Genomic DNA, 19,230 nt, shown 5'->3' with positions numbered 1-19,230 from the left:
TTATGCTGTTCCTTTCAATTGTCCCCACTGCAGTTCAGAAAGGTTGAACTCTTTTCCCATAAAAACTAGTACCAAGATATCCCAATACAAATTCATTTTATAAAGCACTGGCTAGTCCAAAATGAATATGAATAGTTTACTAATTACACAGCCTTAATATTAACTGCTGATATCTCAGGAATTTCACACGTAATCACCTTCTGAAGTTACACTTTTACTGTCCTTGTAGCTAACAATTTCTTAGTTATCTAGCTGTGCTACAAAGACAGCCTTGTGGAAGCTCTTTTCAAGAGTTTTTCTATAGTAAACAATTCAATCTGATATCTGGAAGAATTTGATTGTTACTCAGGTATAAAGCAGTATTAATCCTGTTAATGACCACTGAGAATAAGAAAATGTTAAGTAAGATGAAGAAAACTAGCGCATCTGATTTTGCAAAAGGAAAGACTGGCAACCAGGTGTTCACTGGGAAATCAAATACATGATAACTAGACAACTGTAGCTGCTCAAGACAGTCTGTCAGAATGTCTTTCAGAAACATTTGCCTTCCCAGTCACAATGATGAATACAAACATAGTAGTTACACTAAATTGCTCAAATTTTTTACTTCTGTTGTGTTTCATGCAACCAGAAGTAGTAAATTTTCCTGAATGCTCACACAGAAATACCTAAGCTGACAGATTTCCAGTTTCTATACCTATACATTCCAGCATCTCAAGAACCAATTCGAGTTAATCAGTTTCATCTAGTAACGAGAAAGCTATAAAGAAAATGAGACAAAGTCATGTTACAATAAAATGCAGCATTAAGATCTGAATAAAATATGCCTGGATACAATCAGAAATCAATCACAATGACAAATTCTGCATGATTTCCAGTTGAAGATTTTTAATGGAGTGTTGAGGCTTACATACAGAAGTAAGAGCTGGAGACAAAGTGATTCAGCTTCAGATGTCCAGGATTTCCAGGTAATGCCACCAATATCTCAATTACAACCTTGGAAACTTAGAAAGTAAAGTTTATTTAAAGCTTTTACTTTTTAATTAGGATAAAATCTTCGTAAAGTTCTCGCATCTTCAAATTTTTATTTTCAAAACTATGTTTTACTGCATGCGAATGTATCTTTTTTAGTAAGCTAGTAGGATAAAAACAAAAAGTGAGAAAAACAGCATGTGAACACATTAAAGTTGTTTCTCCTGACTATGCTTAGTAGTCAGGTGAGAGGTCTGGAGTTTGTACATGTGCAAGTGGAACACTTTGGAACATGAGATCCATTCTTCTCACACATGCCATAATTAGCTGTCAGTTTCACCATGAACATTTTCCATGTGCACTTTGAGGTAGTCATTTCTTGTAAACTTCTTGTGGCAAAGCTGGCATTCTGCCATCGGTCGATTGGGGTTGTGAGTCAGCTTATGTCGGATCAGCATTTTCTTCAGGCTGAAGGACAGATCACAAACCTAGGCCAGAGAAGACAAGACAAAGACAACAGTGTTCTTAAAACAAGAATGTATAATGCTCTGTATTTTACATCACTGAACCTACAGCCACATGTACCTGCAACAATAAATGAGCTAGTCTTCAGAAGAATACTCCTTCACAGAACATTTTAAAGACTATTACTCTGTCTGGTATTTTCAATGTTGTATGTTAACAGTGGTACCACAGACACAGGAAAAAGAAATAAAAAAGACCTGATATTCAAAACACTGAGGTGTTCCAGTAACATTTTTTCAAAAACCTATTATTCTATCTGGGATGCAACTAAAATTATGACAAAAAACTCACAAGCCTCTGTCAACTCAACCTCAAAAGAAAGGCTTCCTTCCTGACCTGCAGAATGAGATCTGCAGGTTCCTAAAAATCATTTCTAAATCGCTCTGTTACGAGGAGCGAGGAGTGAGAAAGAAGGGGTTCTGAAGACTACAACAAATGTTAGAAATGGTTATAGAGGAAAACTGATGGTTGCAGTCTTTTCTTGCCTGTCCAAGAAAAAAAGATGTTATTTTGTTAAATGAAGGTTCAATTCCTTTGCTATAACTGGTGTGTGTCCTCCCTTCCTCCTCTGCACTTCAAGCTGTTCAGTCCACTCTGCCACATACAGATATATAGACCAATACACAGATAGAGGGATGAGGGCCTTTGTCATGCTAAAGAAATAATTTATTAAACAAATTTCTGTACAGAAGTCAAAATGAAAAGTTAAGAACACGTTCAGTTAGAAGCTAGAATGAAAAGTTAAGAATCTGTAGGCAAGACATTAAGATCTGTATGTAAGACATCAAGTCATTTGAAATTGTGTAGTTATACTGCTACGTTCAACTTCCATCTAGGTACATATTGTAGGCATGAATTTCCCAGAAAAGTTGTTTTTGTTTTTTTTAAAAAAAAAGACATGCTCCCGATTCAACAGATGAAATAGCAGCCGTATAATTAGATAAAAACAAACAGCTACAGGCTTGCAGTCTTAGAATTTCAGACTCATTCCAAACAAAAATGTCTCCCATGCAGAGGAAACTTGAGAGAATCCAGCAGAACCTCTCTGCTGGAAAATGAAGTTTTAAAATCACATTGGTATTAAAACGGTAGTGAAATTGCTGGGCGACTACCAACTCCTTTTAAAAGCAAGACAGACAAATAGAACAACTGACTATACAAACTGATAGTCTTGATCTGCAGCATATGTATTTTATGCCAACTAAGGCAAAACCACACAATGACCATAAAAAGGGCAACAGCCACAGGCAAGTTTTGTACCCAAACTAATTTTTCCCCAGACAAGAACACTGTATGTGCTGTTGCAATGGAACATTTTGAATTTATGACATGATGTAACACTGAGAACTTTTGTACAGCTACTGTAACTCTCTAAGTTTTTTCCCTAAACATATAATTACCTCTTTCAGCCCCAAGCAACAGTCACTCTTTGTTACGTGATGGTGAATGTTACTTGCAGCATTCACTGGCTGGGTCTTAATACTGCTTTTGTCAAGCACCATTTTCTATTTCTCTTCTACAAATACACAAAGTGAACTCATATATCTGATCATTATCATCACACTTGCCCACAAGTTTAAACATGTTAAAAGTGTCATGTATTTGTAAACATACATTTCCTGGAAGTCAGGAAGTCAATCATGGATATACACACATATAAGTTGTATGTGTTCCGTGCATCTTATACACTCCTCAAAATTATAAAAAGCTATGTGATTACTATTACAAATAGAATTCAAGATGTCAAATCCAGCTTCCAATTAGATAACTTACAATAAATTTAAAACTTACATCAATGACTGCATATTATTTTTAATAAAAAGAGAGGACAGGCTGCTTACAGAAACACTCCATAGCAGAAAGAGAATTTAAACATTGAATAGGATGGAAATGTCACAACATAAGACTGTAAAACAAAAAGAATCAATCTAGGAGCCAGTCAGACTAATATTAACCTTCCTCCAGCTGTTTTCAATAGCAAAAGGGACTGAGGAACAGGGCAAACATTGCCTAAAACTTTTTCTGATGCATTAGGCCAATCAGCTTTAGAGATTTTTGACCTCATCAATGTGTATAAATATCTGAGGGGAGGGTGTCAAGACTATGGAGCCAGTCCTTGTGCTGTACTCTTGCAATCTTGTTTTTCGGAGTTTGCTTTGCATTTCAGTTTTACAAGCAAGACCAACATTTTATAGATTTACAGCCATTCCTGCTTATTTGCACTGGAACTCTAATCAATCTGGTCAAAATGATCAGTTTTAACTGAGCAGGGGGGATGATTGACATTTGAAAGTAAGTGTAGGGTCAACTAAAGGCAGAGTGCTGGGAAATACTGTACTGGAAATAAACCAGGATAGGCAGTACCTGACCCTTCTGCCCCCGAAGAATAATCTCTTGTCTCTGAGGCAACTGAAGTTCAACCAGCCTTCCACTAAAAACCAGGCTGGTTTTCAGAGGACAGAAATCAAACATACTAGGAAATACACATTTTATATTTCCACATTTCAGTTATTTCATTTTCCTATGCAAAATATACTAGAAGTTTCACATTAAAATGGGAATATTAAATTACCACTACTATTGGTGGGATGTGAGGGCTTTGATTCATTAAACGTAAGCTCTAAAAATGCTTTTGATGACTGATAATATAAGAAATGGCCACAGAAATAAAGTGTAGCACTTTCATTGAGCAGGCTATATGGATTACTTTTACATGTATCATAATTCTGTTTTGTAATGTCTGTTACATATGCCTGAGAGAGGGGAGGGAGGTGAGAGTGGAAGATAAGGTATGAGTTATTTCTCACTCTGGAAGAAATTTCTATTTAAAGCAAAAATGTACTCTAAAACAAACTGGTATGTAATAGTTTTTATTGGGTGGGGAGAGGTGGGGTGTCAAGTGAAGCCTATTCTTGAGCCCATTAAATATATGTATTTTTTCAATAGCCAAAGCTTTTCTTTCTTCAGTTCTTTGGCACTGAAGGCAGTTCCTGTTTGTAAATGTTAATGGTACTAGTACTAAACTCATAAAATTCTGACAGCAGATATTGATACATTATTTAAAAGAAAGAGCTGAATACTTCCTATGACTGCTGCTAATGCCAGGTGGGAAACAATACCAAAAAAAAAAGCTCAGTTCTCTCAAAGACTTTTGTTTTTCAATGTGGCTACATATATGATTACATATAGGAATATGCTAATCACTGAATAAAACAGCCTGTTTTTCACCTTCGAGGGATTCTGAGCAGGTGTGAGCATTAGACTTACAGACTTTTGCATTACTTTAATGAGTAAGGATACGCCAGTATTATGCCTTTACCCCTTAAAATTTGCAATGGAAATAAGGGGGGGAAATCCAGAAAATACTACCAAATACAATTATAGACATGGGAAGTTGTCATGCAAAGAACTTGGACAGAATTAACCCATCTGCCTCAGAGCAGTTGACTAAGAAGGGACATGGTAGGTGTACAAAAAATAATGCATGGAATAGCTATTAAACCTTTCTGTTAATTAAAGAACCAACGAGACAGTCATTGAAATTCCATTGCAGTAACCTGACATGCTCTCTCTCCCCAGAACCTCTCTACACAGTTAAGAATTTGTAGTACTTGTTGCCATAATTACCACTCAAGTCATGATAAATAAAATAATGTGAACAACTATATTTAGCAAGATAAAAACGTCTTAAGAAGAATATTTTAGTGTAAAGAGCAATCTTTAGTGCTAGGGAGCCAGGAATAAATGTCTCCCATTGGTAATTTTTTTTTTTTTTTTTTTTTTTTTGAAACTGTCCACTGCTGGTTTTCCTGTAGCTTCTGTAGAATTGTGCAAGACAGCTCTGGAGGAACAGTCTGCTCTGGGTGATATTTACTATGCCCCTAGCATCATCAGAATTAGAGTCCAGATGAAATAGGAGTAACTATTGAAGAAAAAAAACCTTTTTCCAATGTTCTCCAAGTATGCATTAAGCAGAAGAGCACTGTAGAGTTTTGGGCAACTTAATATTGTATAAATAGTAAAGGCATCTGCTGTGTATGCGAGAGCCCTAAAAAGTCAGCAATCTCTCTGTTATGTAACTGCCCAAAGGTTAGTGCTGAAGAGTAATTTCAGCAAAAAATGACAATAATTTAAAGTATAAAAAAAATCTCCAATAAGTGCAGGTACATAAAAATTCTCAGAGGAGGACTAGGACTAAGCACAGATTACAGCTTTTTCAAGATACGCTGTGATTTGGGAAAACAAAAGTTCTATCCAGTTAGTTGGAACACGAAAGTGCATTTTCATGCAGTTCCTATATTAAATTAAGAAAGAAAAAGAAGAAAATATAGCGCACACACACACACACACCCTTTGACTGGTCTCAAAAAGTATACTGTGAATCCAAGAACAGTCTTGGATCCTCCATGTGGGAAAAGTTGCTTTTACACTGCAAGCTAACCAACAGTTGATAAACATTACAGCAATCTGAAAGCTGAAAATGTCACTGACAATTATTTGTAATTACAGAAATCCTCAAGGTACTATCTATAGCCAGGATGAGATTATCCCAAAAGAATATAACAAATCTCCCGTCTTGCAGACATTAGCAAAACTGCTACTATTGTCTCTGAAATTTTTCATTAAGTGAATTTTATTCTCAATGAAATGTTGCCAGAGTACTTCATTGAAAGCCAGATCAATAAATAGAACCTTGTGACTTTCATGACAAGTGGTTATTCTAATTTTATATTTCATTTCAGAAATTTGTGAACAAATTTACAACTCTTTAGACTGAGCCACCTACCATATAACTGAAAACTGGTGGTTCCCTTGTGACTAATTCAGTAAGAGCTAGAATCACAAAATGAAGCACCTATAATATTCTATGCCCTGTGCTAGTGCCCTCCCTAAATCCTTGAGCAAATACTACAGTCCTGTAATTTGATAATTCTGAATGAGATTCTTTCACAATGATTTCTGTGCATTCCACCTCCCCATATACCCTCTCTAAAAGCTGTAAGATACACTACATACAGGATGGGGCATACCGATCAAAAGGTACTTGACGGTGATCTATGAACTGTAATACGATATTCTGCATTTCAGCATTGCAAGCATCCACAGCATTCAGGATTTCTTCATTGTAACAAAAACATATGAACAGATGTTGAAAATATCACATCAAATTTCATTAGACAAAACCCAGAAATTCTGAATTCATATTTGTGCTGTTGAACAACATCAAAAGTATCCAGATTCCATGTAATGAATTTAATAACTTTTCCTGTATAAGCTAATCTCCAACTATTAACCTGTCACACAATTAAAGGGGAACCAAATAGCGTCAATTTGTAACTTGCAACATCCAAATTGCATTAAGAATGGTGAAAATAACTCTTACGGGATCCAAAACCGTAAAATAGAAGTGTACACAATACTCTTGGCAACCACAGAGGGTACATAAAATTGCCTGAATGGTCTCATTAGCTAGGCAACCAAAGGTGTAACTTTATGCCACAGCCAACGTGTACGAGGCCATTTCTCATTGAAATTAAGTCTTGCTCCTGCATTTAAGTCAAGAAGACAAAGGGATGGGTCAACTCACATCACACTGAAACGGCTTCTCTCCGGTGTGGGTTCTCATGTGCTCATCTAGGCCTCGCTTTTGACTGAAAGCCTTGTTACACTCAGAACATTGGTACGGCTTTTCCTGTATGAAATGACAACAGCGAGTGAAAGTGAGTGAAAGTGAGTCAACACAGAGCCCAAGTCATTAAAGGAGTGGAATTCCATGCTGGATGGTGCAAGTTTTATATTCTCTCTACGGGATTACAGTCAGTGAAAACAACACAAAACGACTTTCAAATGATTAAGTGAAAGCTGGGAAAGCTGTGGCCTGACAGTTTCCACTTCAACACCCACTTATGAATTAATTATCTGTTCCAGTCTCTCAAACCCAGCCATTTTGGAAGTCTGTTTTTCATAACGTGAAAGGTACAAAAACATAAAATTCCAATGTATTTTCCTTCATCCTCCACAAAAGCTTAAAGCATAAAGACAAGTAAGATGTCTATAAAAACCTCATGTTTGTTACCAGGTTTCCAAACACGGGAAGAGGGGAGGGGAGGGAGTGGGGGTAAAAGAAAAGCTTGTTGTGGAGAATAAAAAAATATTTTGAAAAGTGGTGACAGAAGGTTAATCACATATTCATTGCAGAATCTCAAAAGAAGTGCAGATGGCAACTAAGCCATCTGTATTTTTATTAGAACTATTGGTTAGCAGCTACTGTAACACATGACGTTATAGAAGTTACAAGCTCACTGACCTCATATAAATAATTAGAATTATGTACAAAATACCACTTATATAAAGATTTTCTTCTTCAAAGTTCTTCCTTAATAATAGAAACCTACATATAAGGCGTAATTCCTCCTTTATTCCACTAAAGTTACATAAGAACTGCATGGAAAACAACACTTAAATCAATTAATTAAATGTAAACTTTACCGTTATGATACTACACATTGTCTCACTAAAGATTTTGAAGCTCCAGAGGCACCTTTTTTCAGTCAAACAATTACACTACTTTCACTTTCCTAATACTTTTTTTCTGTGCTCCCTAATTATATATTGCTTATATTCTAAAGATGGGTGTTTTAGACTACAAAGTAAACACTAAGAAATTTTTACTAGGTTAAATTGAAAACAAAGACTAAAAAATCAATAGGCAATAAAAATGCTAACTACATGAATTAACAAATAATAGGCATTAATCTTATAGAGTCTTTTGGGAGATACTGTGCTTTCCAAGGGTAAGTGGGAAGGAGTTACTCAGGTTAGATTTTGAACCTACAAAGAGAAGAAATTCTCTTGTTATTGAATTCCTATTCTGAGTATGGAGGGGACAATCAGGTCTCCATACATTGCTTCATCTTGCCAGGTACTCAGCATCAACTGTACAGTACTATAACAGACTATCAATCAGTGCTGTTCTGAGTATGTCCCAAGCTCTCTCTTTAGGGCAGCTCTTCACAGAGATCTCAGCTCTTCCTGTTGCAAGTCGTGATAAAGTGCCCTCCCGTGAAGTTTCCTAGAAAAGGCACTATCACTGAAATGACTCAACTTGCTGTGGCTGGAATCCTCTAGCTCACCAAAACCACATCATAAGCTGTGCACACAGGGAAAAGTACTTCTTTAGCAATTTCAATTTTAGATATATCATGTAAAGTACATTTCAGCATGATGAAAGACAAATATATCTGCTGACACAACCTGATTACATGATGCCCAGCTGAGTATCATCAAAAAAGTCAACAGAGGCCACTAATAAACTTTTCTTTCTAAGACTCTCCTCACATGCTAATCCTCTTTGTGTTTTTTCATCATCTTAATTTTGTAATTTCCATAACTCTTCATTATAGACTAAAACATAATAAATTACTTTAAAAAGAACTGAGCTGATCTTGAAGAAAGGAGAAGAAAGAAAAAAGATCATCTACACAAACTTTGTCTTGGGAAATTTTGCTGGACTGACAAAAGACTTCATGGAGCAGGCCCATAATTTTTAAGGAAATGTATGGACAAATCATATGAAAAGCACGTTTCTGCAACACACCCTTAATTGGTTTTGCATTGTGGTCAACATAAACCACATTTTCTGCAAGTTCTCTGAAAACAGCCTTTCTCTGTTTAGGTTGTTCCACAGAAAATGTAAAGTATATGACATATACATCTTTAAACACCAATGAAAACATCCACTATTGCAGACAGGACCAGGTATACTTGCTTCCTTTTTATCATGTTGTTCTAAAAGTAAATGAAGAGTTAACTTGATTATGATTATCTTACTCATTTCAGAGTTAAACAAACTTCAGGAATGCTTAGGTTCCTTTCTGGAAAGAAAGCCATTATGAACTCTGGCAAGCTAAAGTCACAAACCTGGGCTGGAATATCTTCCCTGAGGTTATATTCATCTATTAGTATGATTTGTATTATTCTCTACTGCAAAAAAGGGCTTATCTAACTATTCCCTTGACATTTACATTCAAATTCACATATGCAGTGCATGAAACATATCCAAAGCAGTCTTTGATCTAATTTTAGATCGCTTACATCTGTATATTCCACTGACACCAGCAGACACAATTCTGATTTGCATCAGCCCCCCGCTTCATTAAGCTGCCCTTCATTCCCGTTTGTGTCCATTTCAGTTAAAAACTGAAACAAAACAAAAACAAAAAACCAGTGCTGTCCAGAGACAAACTTGGCCTTAAGTTTCTCTCCAGAGAACATTTTACTGGTTTCAAAGAAGACATCATTCTCATAGACTGGCTTATTCAAAATAAAACATTCTGTACTTCTTTTCGCTCTCTCCACCCACCCACCCACCCCTTCTTTACCTCGCACCAAATTTCCAATGCACAATACTATAATGCTTGGAAAAGGCAGCATTTGTAACATGGAAAAGATGATGCTGGCTTAGCATAAGCACTTTGCTCTACATCTACACAGAAAAAAAATAGTTAAATATAGCAACAAGCCCAAAGGAATGAAAATGCCACCACATAAGGACAATAGGGACAATTATGAGATTAGAAGAAAGTTGGACAAATTTAAAACCTCAAGCAAAGGGAAAAACCTGCTAACTGTCAACAAAACAGGAGGTCATTGGGAAGATCATATGAAGTTTGACTTCAGAGGAGTTAGCAACTGCCAGTACTATAAATCTACCCTCTGTTCAAAAAGCATCTGCCAGACCATGGTTATGGTGGCAGCAAAGCCAAAGGATTACATGTGTTTTCTTTTATTGATGATATAAATGAGAAAAGGAGCAGGAAGAGCGAGAAAGACAGGATGTAGCTGATACTGAAGTGATTTAGTATTAAATTTTTAAGTATACCAGGTATAAATAGAAATATGTAGATCAGGATTTATAACCTTTCTGCCTCTTCACAAAGAAAGGAAAGAATGGCCAAGGAGAACCTCAATGAGACTTGCCATTCCGGAAGGTGGTTCACTATAAAACTGGTACACTAATGTGGACATACGCATCTCTGATGATTTTCACTTTATGAAATTAAAAAGAGAAATTCAACATTTTAACAACTGTGGAAAGAGTGCCTTCTCTCCAGTACACACCTTCTCTGCCTTCATCTACATGAATCATAAATGACTATCTTGGATTCTGTCTAAATAGTGCTTTGCATTAGAAAGAAATCAGAGCAAGACCAATTCTCAAGGCCATTCGATGCCACCTTTAACAGATTGATAGAACATGTGCACAGAGTATCCTTCAACCACAGCAGATGGAAATACTAAAATGCAGAATTTTTGAACTGCTAACTGCTGCTGTAGTTGACTGTATCTCCCTTTAAAACAATATAAATATGTTATGTATATTAACTTAGCATTAGCACATGTGGTTGTGTAAATCTGGTAAAACTGATTGCAAGGTAAAAACATGAATGACTTCGGTATGAGCATCTCCAAGTAACCTTCTAAATTTCAATCTGGAACTATCACTCTTGAGTTCATCAGCAGAGACAAGAAAAAACACCATCTATACAGTTTATTTCCAAATAAAATATAGCTCAAGATCAAATAAATGAGAGTTAAGACAGTTCTGATAACTCTTTCCAAGGTGACAGGAGCAAGTTAAAACTGAACCCATACTGAGGAAACCTCATCCTTTACTTTTTTGATTAATTTGCTACAGTGAACACAGATTTACACTACTCATAGTGAACTTGTTGACTACAGAAATGTTACTCAATAATCCTTTTTAGCACTTAGATTTTAATTGACGTAGAGAGCACACTTAAAATACCAGAGCTATCTAAAGCTATCTATGGCCACTTTTTTAATATCCTCCTGAATTCAGCAGATTTACTTCTGACTTCCATCAGAATTTCACATATTGCTCATTTCTTTTTGTAGATCATGTTCATATATCTAGGCATCCATAGAATTACAAGTATCTTAGGGTAAGATAAACTGACAATGCTAAGTGTCACGTGACTATCAACTTAGTCAATCTAAATTTTCTACGTGCTGAAAACTGAACATTCACAGGGAAGTTCAGAGAAACAAAGAAAAGCATGTTAGATCTCACATTAACTAATAGCAATATATACAAAATTCAGATCTGTAAAACAGAGAAGTCTAGAGACATACATGACGTATTTAGGAAAAATGAACACTAAGGCTGATGGTATTTCATGGTCCTCATACACACAAGAAGCTTCTTGGTAAAACCGGAATAAGACTGAAAAGATCTCAACCTAAGTTCCTTAATAAATAGTGTGTATGGAACTTTTTTGGGCGAGATTTATTCTAACTAGGGGAAACACAATAACTGAAGAGAAACTATCAGCTTGTATTTTTGATAGCAAAATATTTAAAAATACATACTTGAACAGATTAGCCTTTAGTTAATCCCATTTTTTTTTTAATTGTTTTAATTGTTCTGAAACAAAGAGTTTTCCTTTGCTACAAAAGAGAAAGCCTTATAGCCTTATAAGGCCTATACATGAGGTGTAAATACAGTAACACTATCTGCTTTCAAGACTTCTGTGGAGAATTTGAAAATGTTTGTATTAATCTTTATAAATACTATTTGTTGCTACATGTATTTTCATGATCACCTGAACACAGGGTTAGTTTAAAAAAATGAAAATATTTTTAAAAGTTCAAAAAATTAGCAAGAGTGGAAAAATGTAGCCTAGAATAAACAAACATCATCACCCAGAAAATACTGATGTATAACAGCCAGGCTTGCTGACCTCTCAAACAGAATCCCTGGAAATCCAGTAGTTTTGCAACCCTGAACAATGCAGAAAAGACGTTGGTGTAATCTGCTGTATAAAACAACAGGACAGAGACAGATACTGACCTCAGGGAGCATTTTCTAAAGGCACCCTAGACATTGAGGAAAGTTTGACAGCTGTATATTTCACAAAAACCCATTTCTTTTCATGTTTTAAACCTCTTGCTAACACTAGTAACACCTTGTTTTATTCATTACTAATTATTAATGTTGATGTGTCTCTCAAACCACAGTCAGGAGCTCTTTGGACAGTTGGACATGCCATTTATCAAAGATGGTGACAAGAACTGGTACCATTCAGTTGATTGTCCCACCTGAAAGTGAACTGAAGACATAGGAAAACAATAGCCTGAAAAGCATGGTGTCAGAGGTCTGGAAGGAGAGTCCAACCTGCGACAGCCTACACAGGTTTCATGATGCATTGTAGCCAACCCACAGACTACCTTGCAGCCTTGGTCACTGCAAACTTCTACCAAAGTAAAGCATAACAGCAATGTGAGTAAGCAGCAGAAATCCCGGAGAACCTGATGGATCCTTCTGCTTGGTCTGGAACTCCCCCAAGAGATAGTGTCAGATCATGCTGAGGGCCAGGCCGAGTGGGTAGTTCTTTATAAGAAGACCTGTTAGACAGCAGCTGTGTTAACAGACCTTTGAGCCTCTGCAAATTCCAGTGTCAATATACACTTTTTTTCCTATATTGAACAAGAGTGATGGGTAATTTTGCTATCAATGAAGTGGTGACATGTAATATATCACTCAATTTTATAAAGACCAGCTTTCATCTTAATTGAAGGGCAAGGAATTAAGAAATAGCACAGTACAAAAGACAGTAAAGTGCCTACTGAAGCAAGGGTGGCTTATGTAGCTGACATTTAGTTACATTTCAGCCCTAAAACAAGCATTAAGCTGATTAATGTCAGGAAAAAAACATCACTGACACTTTCTGCTAGGTCATCACTACTGGCAACACGACCCCCATTGAGAAGAGAGGTTAAGTCACTTAAGATCACAGATGGTGCGAGTTAATGGAGTCCAGTTTTGTATTTAAGTGTGAAAAATGTGAAAGAACTAACAAGACATTCTCTTAGTAATTGGAGGGGTTTTGGAACTTAAAGCAAGTGGCTCTCCCACAGACAGAGGCCTACTTAAACTATCAGAATTGCATTGAATTACTGAAGTAATGTTGACACAGGAAGGCAAAGGCTGATGAAAATTTATAACTCTATAGAAGTAGTAGGGCTTTGAATCTGATAATGTTTAAAGCCCAATAAGTAAGAGAAAGTTAGACTGTTAATAAATCACTTTGGAAATACACACTTCCTCAGCTGAAAAGTAAAATCCTTTCAAAAATATTTCTAATGGCTACAGAAGGTACAGAAATCTTCCTGTTGAAACAATAGTGAAATGATTTTGGCAAATTTAAATGGAAAAAGTTACTTTTATTAAGTGTTTTTGTTAGAAAAATTCTCTATTACTTCAGTTTTAGGGTTTTCAAAAAAATCTGATATTCTTGTAAGAACATCTGTAGTGAACATAAAAACATGCATCTTCATTGAAATGTCTGTCAGAAGTAAAAAGGTGCATTTCTTCAAAAGCCCTAGTCTTGTGCACTTAGTAGAACTCTACTACACCATTAATTTCTTGCTTTCCAAAGTAGTTCTGCCTATTTGCTACCTACAATCAATTGTAAAGTTTTCCTTTGTTTGTTTTGTTTTAAACTGCAGAAGTAATTTTTGCCCTAAGATTTAGTGAAGGAGGGTCTAGTTAATCAGCCATGATGAGAACTGAACAGATGTTGATCTGCTCTTGGAAGAAGAACAATATCAATACAAGTGATATGTTTTTCCTCTACCAGGAAAAGAAGATCATCAGTCAACATCACATAAAAAAGAAGTGTGAAAATATATGTGCAGTGGGATTCAAACCTATATTCTGTATACAAGCAGAGATTTCACATGCGAAGGAAACCACAGCACTGGCAAAGTCATCATCCTCAGGCAGACAGATGTTTGGGAACTCACTCATGTCTCACCAATGGGGAAATATAGAGAAAATCTAATATTGAAAAAAAATTCAAAATGCAATCAACACCTCATATATTATTTCATTAGACAGTCTTGTTCATAGAAGACTGTTTAGTATCCAAGGCTTTTTTTTTTTTTTTTGGCAATAGCATGGTATGCTGTGTCTAGAACACGACTTTTTTAAACCTCCTTAAGCCCAAGTATTTCCTAAGAAATACAAAACAAGTGAAATTAACAATCATGAATATTCTTCTTGCATTTTTTTAAATTTTATTTTTACAGTCTTCTGTTTTAAGAGAAGAATAGAGGAGGTTGTGTAAAGTTAAAAATAAGTGCCTTGGAGAGACCATTTAACTCAGGACCAGTACGAGGAGGGTCTGCTTCTTGTACTATCGCAGCAGCAAGCACAAACACTGACTCGAAGAGATGAACTCAACAGGATGCTGTCTAACTTCCTTGCTCATCATGACTTATACCAATTCCCATAGAATTCATTAATAAAACTCAAAATTAACTCAAGGTTAGCTAACTCGTGTACATACTGTATTCAAATCTTGAGGGCTTGGTTTAAAAGGATATTTTTACACTGAAGCCACTCACGTGACTGCAGCTTATGCAGACATATTTATACAAGCTTCAGTCAGATTAATTATCTCGGTCACCACTGACATTAACTATGGGATTTAGGAATTTAAGAGTTGACTTCAAAATCATAGAATCATATATAGAGAACGATTGAGTAAGGTGCTGGACTTCATGATCCTTGTGGGTCACTTCCAACTCAGGATATTCCTTGATTCTAAGTCTTCAGAAGCTACACAGCATCAATTGCAATCTATTGATCAGTTCCATCTAATGTGTGTGTGTTTGTGTGAGTGAGAGAGAGTACTTGCTAAGCATTACAAGTATAGACAAGTTAGTTGCAGAATTACAAAAACATATGTTTATCACCTGACTTGCTATATTATAATCTCTGAACAGTAGGAGCTTTTTTAAATGTAGCTCAATATCAATGCCCTTTTTAAACAGCAGGTACCTATGCATCAAAGAAATGTACGATACATTGTAGTTTCTCTAATTTTGAAGTATTAACCCAGAAATGTATTATTTGAGCTTTACAGCTAGTAGACTTCCACCCATCAGAAATCAGTTTTTTAAACAAGCTATAAAAGTGACATATATCACTTACACCTTCGAAGTATAAATATGAAATATCCTATCCAAGTGATGAAAAAGCATTTGGGAATGGCCTCTACTTTCTCTCTTTTCCATAACTGCCATGTATTCAACTGAAACAATGTAATAAAGCTACATTTTCAGAGTTACTGAAAAAATCAATTTGACATAACAGTAATTCTGGGCACCTATTATTTCCAAACATTAACATGGAGAAAATACTGCAATGTAACTGTTAGCGCTCGAACTATAAAATATTGCGTCAAGCACTGAATAAAGCCTTACGGAAGATCTAAATTTTACTTAGGGCACAGGTTGGAAGCATATTTTCTCAAAGCTGATATGGCCTGTAAATTCATTTAATTAATAAGTTCAATGAGTTCCTCATTTACATTTTCTTAGGCTGTAATATTTCTTCTTCTTAAGAATACAGCTAAACAAAACAAACACATCTACTTCTATAAAAGTAAATCAGCACTCAGGTGAAATTTTAATATTAAGTGGTTGGTATTTTCTTCTCCTTCCATTGTCAATAGGGGTTTTGGCTTACCTCCTCTGTTTACTCCAGAGTTTGAGCTGACACCTGTGGCCACCCAGGCTGTACTAAGTTTAGCAGCTGTCAGACCTTAATCAACTTTCTACAATGATTTTTCCAGCAGCCTTCCCTGACCCACAGGATCAGGTTTGGCATTTAATCCCGCTGGTAAAATAAATCTAGATTTAATCTCTACAATGACATTTTCCTTGTTGAATGTCATATTATTACATTTAAGCTACTTTACAATTTTTTTGACCAAAAGACTTTTTTTTCAAGATATCTACAAGAATAGCTCTTGAAGAAGAATGCTATGGATCATGCTAATTTCACATTGCTAGGTTTAGCTGATACAAAAGTACCTTCAGAATGTATAAAACTTATTTTTTATTTAGATAATTATTTTTCAGAAGGTATGCAAGAATAAATTTCAAAATAAAAGGATTAAAAAAGGAATAGCCATTATCTGTACAATCTTTTGTCTTGAAAAAAAACAACAAAAACACCCCTAGAGAGAAATTTCAAGTCTGACTTTCTGCTGTTTCTTGTTCTTAGAACTGATAGAAGTAAACATTGGCAAACACGGTACATTTTTAATTACCTAATCTTTAGTTTAGCCTGTGTTTAAATGGCTTAGGATCACGGAACAAGTTACAGTGAATCAATACCATACTGAGGAATTTCAAGCTATTACTGCACAAGTATAATCCTTCACTGTAAAAGTTCTTACACAGTACAGTTAGAAAAAAATCTACTTCAGTCTTCACATGCAAATCAGGTGTTTGCTTTAGAAGCACATCTCCCAGATGTCCTCTCTTACTGCCCTTTGGTGCAAGTTTCCAAAATGTTTTGGACTGCATGACGTGGATTCATTTTGGAAAAAAATAAACCAGAAGATGCATACCAGGGAGTGCTATTGTACATTCAGTCCACAGGACCAGACTACACATAACCCACAGTAAAATCCTTGAAACACATACAACACAAACATGAGGTCTTCGGCCACGGCTGTTTCACTGCACGCATCTAGTACTGCACTGTATTACTTATTACCATAGACGTAGCCTCTGATTTCCAAAATGAAGAACTACACCACAACCACTCTGAGAACCTGGGAGATGTTACAGTATGACTGGGTGCACTCCAAAAAAGGCTTATATGTCAGTAGCTCAGAATTTTCACTTCAGCTATTTCTCTTAGTTAAAGATCTAAAATGCTCAAAACTGGCAATCCAGGTTGTCGTTACAAGGTTGATAGCCTAACATATTTTTATGTAATAAAGTAAGCCATCTTAATCTCTGCAAGCCTTGATGATCACATACACAAAACTTGAGTGAAGGAAGAATATGACTAAATGGGCAAGACTACAGGAGAATTCCCACCTCTTCTCTAGCAGGTATCATATACTCCACAGAGAAAAATGAAAAGGAATGAAAGGAGAAAAAAAAAAGAGAGAGAGAACACAGGCAGTACATAGCAGAGCTCTGCATTTCAGACTGCACAGTTTTGAACTTTGAACACATCCCTGCATATAGAGAAACCTCAAGGCAGGTATCTTGATATTACAAAACTACTACATAATGTACATATAAAACAGCTTTTTACTTAAGGGGATTGCTTGTTTGTTTTTTTGTGCTTTGTATATAACATTTTCCTGGATTCTATTTTCTTCCCTTCTCAATACATTACAAATCTCAAAAATCATGCACAAACAACACCAAGCACACCAGAATCGATTATTTAAGTTTTTCAGCATCTCTTATTGAGATCTTGAACGCCAACAGCTGCGGTCCTGACAACCATCAACATACTACAAACATTAAATGAATCTTCATCTTTTTGCCATAACAAGAGAGCTCTTGTTAGTACTGGTCTCTTTACAATTTACCTTTCAGTAATTTCTCTTCCTTCTTATTCCTTCCAAGTACCCAACCTCCTTTCACCACACTCTGTTCTCTTTCATTTGTCTGAATCACACCACCTAAAATGCATATTTATTCCTTTGTACCTGTACTAATATTTACTTATCTGAGCAATTAAAGCACAGCTTATTATCCTACAGTACTGTATGGACAACATTTTGCAGAACAGACTCAGCATAGCCATTCCTTCTGACTTTAAAATCTGTGAAAGTTCCTAATAAGCTTTGCTTTTTTCTTATATCGCTTTTGTTAATACTACTAATTAACTTTTTTTCCTCCTACTAGGATTTTAATCTTTTTAGCTATCCAGTTCTATTTACATATTCAATGTGGTGTAGAAGGATGAAGGACAGGAAAATTTGGGACAAGCAAGATTACAGCAACAGGCTTAGGTTATCAAAATGAGCTAGTAATATTAACATTCTCAATATTAGGCCTTATTACCACAAAGTGAAAAACATTTATTTGGGGATAAATTAATATAAAATGTCATTTATATGTAAATGAGCTTCTCTGTGAAGCTCATTTAGGAGTAGGAGTAGCATACTCATGTAGGAGTAGCATATAAGCAGCATGACAGCAAAAAGAAGCAAAACCACAAACCAGGTCTAAAAAAATCATGTTGTGCCTGCATATTTTAAATCACGCAGCATAACTGTAAAGATTTACAGTGCTTAGAAGAATGAAAAGAAAATTGAAATATGAACTGTTCATACCTAGATGATCACTATAGTTCTAGTACATGGAAACACATCACGTTTGTCATGAACTGAGCTGTACAGAAAATACTTTTTTTTCTGTACAGATATTTTGACTAAATACTGTTACAGTACACTCTGATACATTTTAACTCAGATTTTATTACCTTTGTGTAATAAAATGTCTGTCCCTGATTATAAAAACTACATAAATTAACAACAAATATCTACTCCATAAAAGCTGGTTTCTTGACTCTTCCCTTTTCCCATTACCTAAATAATAAGCATCGGTTCAATTGTTTTTCTATCATTCATAAGTAGTGCTTTAATAATTTTATTTTTCCTCCTATTCTCATATCGGTAAGTCCTCAATTTGCCTTCCAGTCCAATTTGATGACAGCATTTTGGAACCAGGTAGCAAATTTCAAAGATTTTTATTTTTTCTGCTTACATATAACGGTGGCAAAAGTTGATCACATATGGGAATATATGTAAGCAACAAATTATATAAAGCAGGTAGAAATGAGCAGCCAAAAGCAGACAAGAAAAAAGCAAATTCTCCAAGGTATAA

The 19,230-nt window shown here is 35.6% G+C and overlaps 1 protein-coding gene across 9 annotated transcripts in view; it reads right to left on the bottom strand.

The window, feature by feature from the left end:
• Positions 1–871: 871 nt before the first annotated feature.
• Positions 872–19,230, bottom strand: part of PRDM5 (PR/SET domain 5) — a 102,698-nt gene continuing 84,339 nt past the window's right edge. For 6 of the 9 annotated variants that reach the window (XM_040555802.1, XM_040555801.1, XM_040555793.1 and 3 more), the window contains 2 exons: positions 7,085–7,189; positions 872–1,460 (listed from right to left, as the gene is read on the bottom strand). In XM_040555802.1, coding sequence (XP_040411736.1) covers positions 1,296–1,460; positions 7,085–7,189 — 270 coding nt within the window. In that variant the 3' untranslated portion in view covers positions 872–1,295. Of the gene's footprint in view, positions 1,461–7,084; positions 7,190–9,574; positions 9,697–19,230 lie in introns of those variants that run through there. The other 3 variants (XM_040555795.1, XM_040555798.1, XM_040555799.1) reach the window with 2 other exon arrangements.

This window comes from Cygnus olor, chromosome 4 (genome assembly GCF_009769625.2).
Source record: "Cygnus olor isolate bCygOlo1 chromosome 4, bCygOlo1.pri.v2, whole genome shotgun sequence".
Taxonomy (NCBI): Eukaryota; Metazoa; Chordata; class Aves; order Anseriformes; family Anatidae; genus Cygnus; species Cygnus olor.
This window is presented reverse-complemented; position numbering and strand designations above follow the sequence as displayed.